The 6,139-nt window shown below is 38.7% G+C and overlaps 1 protein-coding gene across 3 annotated transcripts in view; it reads right to left on the minus strand.

Annotated features, from left to right (window-relative positions):
* Sh3glb1 (SH3 domain containing GRB2 like, endophilin B1) overlaps nt 1-6,139 on the minus strand; it is a 34,589-nt gene that overhangs the window by 9,624 nt on the left and 18,826 nt on the right. For 2 of the 3 annotated variants that reach the window (XM_005357388.1, XM_026783937.1), the window contains exons 7-9: nt 5,462-5,485; nt 682-771; nt 148-248 (exon numbers count right to left, since the gene is read on the minus strand). In XM_005357388.1, coding sequence (XP_005357445.1) covers nt 148-248; nt 682-771; nt 5,462-5,485 — 215 coding nt within the window. The remainder of the gene's footprint in view (nt 1-147; nt 249-681; nt 772-5,461; nt 5,486-6,139) is intronic. The other variant, XM_005357389.1, reaches the window with a different exon arrangement.

A 6,139-nucleotide genomic window follows, 5' to 3' on the forward strand; every position in this document is an offset into this window, starting at 1 on the left:
TCCTCCTGCTTGTGGGCTTAGTGCTCACTCACTGAGTCTGCTTTATTCCGGTCCTCCTGCTTGTGGGCTTAGTGCTCACTCACTGAGTCTGCTTTCCAGTCTCCACTTGACCCACATGACTCTCATATAGGAAAAGGGAATTGCTACCTTCCCAGTTGTTTCTGGAGGTCTAACATGTACTGGTAACACTGTGCATAGTACGTCATCTGGGCTTCTACGAAGTCATTCAGACAGCGGAGATGATGGGCCTGCAGTGGAAAAGTTACAGTCAGTTCTCAGTTCTTCAAATGGCACAAGCCAGGAGGAACAAAGGATAACACTGTCATGAGGGAGGTAACCTGAAGTATCCTACTACAAAGCTGATTAATGCTCATATTCCGATCAGGTTTATTAGGCCTAATTATTGGTGAACAATATATTGACAAACTTTGTTTAGCCAAGAAGAAGCAACATGAAGACTTATGAAACGGGCAAAATGGGTGATGATATATAAAATTTAAATATTTCTTCAGATTGTTTCTAAATCTCACACTTCAAACTCTCCTTGATAGATAACTATGCAAGAAGCTTTCCTTAAAGGCAGTGTCTGTTATGTAGCTCAGGGTGCCTTTAACTTCACAAACTCCTTAGCTGCCTAAGTGCTGTCTCAGCGTCTTTTGTTCAGAATGATTCAATACTCACGTGTGTACTGCTGATTCCCTCTAGCAGAAGTCGGGTAATCTCTGCTTGACGATCAAATTCACTTTGAGTTATTCGTAATTCCTGTTCAGACTTAAATCAGAATACACTTTAAGGATCTCATTAGAAGATTTAGTTTACTTTACACAGGACCCCTCAAAAAATCCCCCCAATATACCACAAATAAGAATTGAAGATTCCCTAACTCTGTGTGTGTGTGTGTGTGTGTGTGTGCGTGCCTTAACTGGTTTTCCTAATTGTGTCACCAAACACAATGAACAGAATTTATTCCTCACCCACACCTGACTCATGCCAAAACTTTACAGTCTGAAGACATATTATGACAGTCATGATACCGTATACCTTTCAAGTATTTTTAATAAAATCCTCAGTACCATAAATAGTTTTATAAGTATAAAACAATATTATGTTCAAAAATTCCAATTTATTACTGTGTGATTTTCTCCCCCATACTTAAAGTTAACAACAGTCTTCAATTTCAAAGCCAAAGGATTTCCACCTCTTGTGTTTAGTTAATAACCACTTGTTGCTAAGACAGTTCTTGGTTGTCTTACAACTTAACTTTCTTTTACAATTTCTCTCTAAAGTATGTACAATAGGCTTTAGTCAGGAGCATTATTTATTAAGATAAGGGTTTAAAAGTTTTCTAGCAGTTATGGCTGGTCTTCAGTGTGCTAGTACACTGACTCAAGGAAAAGGAAGTCCACTAAGACCCTGATTTGATGATACAAATACTCTTCAAGTCACCAAGATCTTTGGAAAGGAGAAGTAGGTGGTGCTGCTGGCTTCTGTTTGGTGCAGGAACAAAACAGTTTACTGTAAAGTTAACAAAATCTAAATATACTAAATCCTGGCATTAAAGATGTCAAAACTTTGGTTAGAAGTAGCTGGTAGGAAAATGAGGAGGAAAAATTAAAATTCAGAGTTTATTTGAAACAACAAGCTTAACTCCACTACTGGAAACCATCACTACTGAGTCTCCAGCATAGTGACCCAAAGGCAGACAACTGACATCACTTCTTAGATGTATTAGAGCAAGGTCAAACCCTTTCCTCCCATAGCCTTCTTTCTTTTATTCTTTGGTGACAAAAGTGACCCCATAAGCCAACTAACAAAGAAGTGCACGGTTAGTCTGTTGATCTACCATCCTACTGGTGGCAGAACTCGGGGAGGGGGACTAGGTAAACACTGATCACTAGACTATATTTATAAAAATAAGCTTGAATTGTATTACACAATAATTGAAGTTAATACATTAACTTCAAGTCAAACCAAATACTTAAAGAGGCCTAAAGTCAATTTTCTCTGGAAGGCAGTAGGAAGCAGAAAAAAGTTCATGGAAAGAATCAGTGTTCTTTTCCCAGAAGGCATAAAAAACACCTTATCGATCACCTCAGGTCACACTTGTTCTGCTTGATGGACTACAAAATAGCTTTTCTTAATAGAAAAACCTCCAGGAAATCAAAATAAATGAACTTCAAAGGTAAAGTGGGCTGGATGCACACAGGTGTTTGTCAAAGTACAGTCTGATGTACTAACATGACTACTTGCATACAAACATAAAGAAATGACAAGCTTAGGTGTCAGCTGAAAGTGAGCAAGACACATGAGACTTGAAATGACGACAGTGCTGTAATGGCCAGAAAAGGAAACAAAGACAGTATTAACTCATCTCATTAAAGTCATGGCATTAGTCTTCTAAGTCTGAAAAAACTTAATGTTAACTTCCGCTGAACAGCACCATATTATGAAGCTTAGAGAGTCACATTGCACTGTCCAGACTTGAGATTCTGAGAAAGTAAACAGCAGGAATGAGCCTCATCTCTTCAACAAGCTCCAGTATAACTTCAAGGTTGCTATAAATAGTCATATGTCCTGAACTGTCTATCTACCTGAACAATATCATAGCAAATAATAAGCATCATCTGATGTGGGAAGTCCTTATGTATATGTGTTGCTTTGATTGGTTAATGGATAAGAAAATTGCCTTGGCTTGTGATAGGGTAGAGTAGAGCTAGGTGGGGAAAACTAAATTGAATGCTGGGAGAAAGAAGGCGGAGTCAGGAGACACCAAATAGCCGCTGCCAGGAAAAGACAAGCCGGAACCTTGCTGGTAAAAAACAGCCACGAGGCAATACAAAGATTAACAGAGATGGGTTAAATTAAGATGTGAGAGCTAGCCAATAAGAAGCTACAGCAAACAGGCCAAACAGTGATTTAATTAATACAGTTTCTGTGTGGTTTTTTTCAGGAGTTTGGGAGGTCAGGAAATGAACAGGTGGCCTCTCCAACAACAATCATCAGTTTAATGAACAACAAATGACAAAGAAGAGAGGCTTAGAGACAATGAATTTTACCAATAATCATTGATCTTCTAGAGTGTCTTTTTTTTCTTTCTGACTTAATTTACTATTAAGGTAAAGATTAGTGAGGAAAAGACCATCTAATTACTGGTAGCAAATTACCTATTTACTATGACAGTTTAACATGGGTTGGTGTACAGGAAGAGATCCTTTAAGATGTAACTTGGAAAATGGGCAAGCTATCAGGTGGTGGTATCACAATCCAGTACCTATATGCTAGAAAAGCTCATCATACTACTGAGGATTTGCTCTAACAATCTTGGCTGACCTACCTACTTACGTATGGGCTTAGGTTAGGTCTTTAGGAATATAAAGTTTTGAATTCTGTACATTTTTTTAAATCATAAAATGATAGAAGTTAAAGTATACTAAAAGAACTCAAATCCTTAGACAAATTTACTATGCTTTCATACACTCTTATATAATACATTTTTTTAAAAATATAAATTTCCCCTACTTTTCAGGGTTTTTTGTTTGTTTGTTTGTCTTTTTGTTTTTTTTTTTTTGAGACAGGGTTTCTCTGTAGCTTTGGAGCCTGTCCTGGCACTAGCTCTTGTTGACCAGGTTGGTCTCGAACTCACAGAGATCTGCCTGCCTCTGCCTCCCGAGTGCTGGGATTGAAGACGTGAGCAACCACTGCCCGGCTTACTTTTCCGTCTTGTAGACATAACTTTTTTATGAATTTGTACTAAGGAAAGACGCGCCAAGTGGTGGTCTGAATGAAAAATGTCCTTCACTGGCTCATGTACTGAACAGTCCAAAGTTGGTGATGCTATTTTGGGAGGTGTGGTGGTTTGAATGAAAATATCCCCCTCATAGGAGTGGAAGTGTGGCCTTGTTGGAGGAAGTGTGTCACTGGAGGTGGGCTTTGGGTTTCAGATGCTCAAATCAGGCCCAGTGTCTTGCCTTTCCTGTTGCCTTTAGATCGGGATGTAGAACTCTCAGCTCTTTCTCCAGCACCAAGCCTGCCTGCATGCTGCATGCTTCCTGCCATGAAGACAATGGACTAAATCTCTGAAACTGTAAGCACCCCCAATTGAATGCTTTCCGTTATAAGAGTTGCCACCGGTGCAGTGTCTGTCTCTTCACAGGAATGAAACCTAAGACAGGAGGTCATGGAATATTTAGAAGGTGCACCTTGCTGGAGGAAGTACAACTCTGTGGTGAGCTTTCTGAGTCTATAGCCTTGCCCCACTTCCTGTTTTCTCTTTCTTTGTTTCCTAGGACTGGTTGAAAATGTGATCAGCCAGCTTCCTGCTCCTGTTGCCCTGCCATACCTTCCCTGACATGATGGACTCTCCCTCTCGAACTGTGAGTCAAAATAAACTTTCTACTTTAGGTTGCTTTTGGTCACGGTATTTTTATTACAGCCCAATTTTATGGCTCAACTTCTATTCTCTCACATATTCTGCGTTCTTTCCATGCTGGAGGTTCAAAAGAACTCAGGCTGATTAAGATTCCACACAGGAAGATGAGATCTTAAGTCAAGCATTTTACACGGCACTGCCAAGCCACACAATCAATAGTTCAACAAACTGCATGAAACACACTTGTAGAATCAGCAATTTTCTAAGTGATAGAATAAAAATCAAGGCTCACCACGCTATGTAAATATCCCACCCTCAATTACTAACATTATCCTCATTTGGAATGCAGACTTTGGTAAGTCTGAGAATGGGGAGTCAAGGACAATGTCTGAAGACCTCAACTAACTTTGTAATGAATCTGCACTAAAATTATACTTTTCCTATTTAATTTCTTTTCCCAGCTAAGAGAAAGTGAGAGATACAACAGGCAGACTGGTGAGCTTTTACAAGTAGCAGTATGACACTAAGGGAGAAGACAAAAAAAAAACCCAAAAGACCTGTCACACTGTACAATGATGAAAATGTAATTATGATGTTGATTATAAATAAAATTATTTGTTATGCAGCTATGAACTATACATTTTACAGGTATAAAATTTACATTTTCTACTAAAGTGAAAGAAAATTTCATTTTGATGCTCAAGAGAACTACCTTTACTTCCCTAAAACCCAGTTCTCTGAAGACAGGCGGTCACAACATTCAGTATTCTTTACATTTGAAAAAATAATTGTCAATGAATAAATCAAGTATTTCACCTGTCTTCTAGCAAGGCACTAATACGGTGCCACTTGCTTAACTGTTGTCGAGGATTCCCCATGGTATATACAGCATCTTTGGAGCTCAATTGCACTGCTGTGTGAAATTGCTAATAGTAAACAAACTTGATAATTTCCTTAACGTTTTGATATTAAAAGAATTGCAACATAGTCCATAATTGTGAGTGGCTCCAAGGCTCGTGTCCATTTAACATTTATTGAATGATTATCAATTAAACTCTTGTTTCATGATCTATAGTTTAAAATTTTACTTACTTTTGTCACTTCCTCTGCCCAAATCTAGCCAGCATTAAAAATCAGAGAGAATTTTAGAGCATGAAATGAAGTTGGAATTTAACATTTCCTACAACTTAGTATAGAAAAATGTATATAATTTAAATGGCATAGTCTCCACCTTATAAAGTGAACACAATAGTAATGTAAGTCAGTATAGCTGAATATATTTTGAAGTCTGCCTTTTATATGCATCAATACTACCAACTTCAAAATATTATAACTCTACAGATAATAACTTAAGTTTTCGCAAACTGAGAATATCTGACCTTTCATAGAAAACCGACAGAGTCTCTAATGTAAAATGAGAGGTTTTTTTCTTTTGGTTTTTCGAGACAGGGTTTCTCTGTGGCTTTGGAGCCTGTCCTGGCACTAGCTCTGTAGACCAGGCTGGTTTCAAACTCACAGGGATCCGCCTGCCTCTGCCTCCCGAGTGCTGGGATTAAAGGCGTGCGCCACCATCGCCAGGCCCAGGCAGAACTTTGGATCTACTTTTGTGTTAGTTAATAAGTCCAATGGAGGTAGTTGATGTTCACCGGCACGGGAAAAATCCTATCAGGATCATGTTTTGCCTGACAGCCTCATTGAAGTTATTACAGTCCGATGGGCCGAGGGGACAGCCCAGCACATGAGAGCCATGTTTGTTTCATATTTTCTTAT

Source organism: Microtus ochrogaster, chromosome 21 (assembly GCF_000317375.1).
Source record: "Microtus ochrogaster isolate Prairie Vole_2 chromosome 21, MicOch1.0, whole genome shotgun sequence".
In the NCBI taxonomy this organism is placed as follows: Eukaryota; Metazoa; Chordata; class Mammalia; order Rodentia; family Cricetidae; genus Microtus; species Microtus ochrogaster.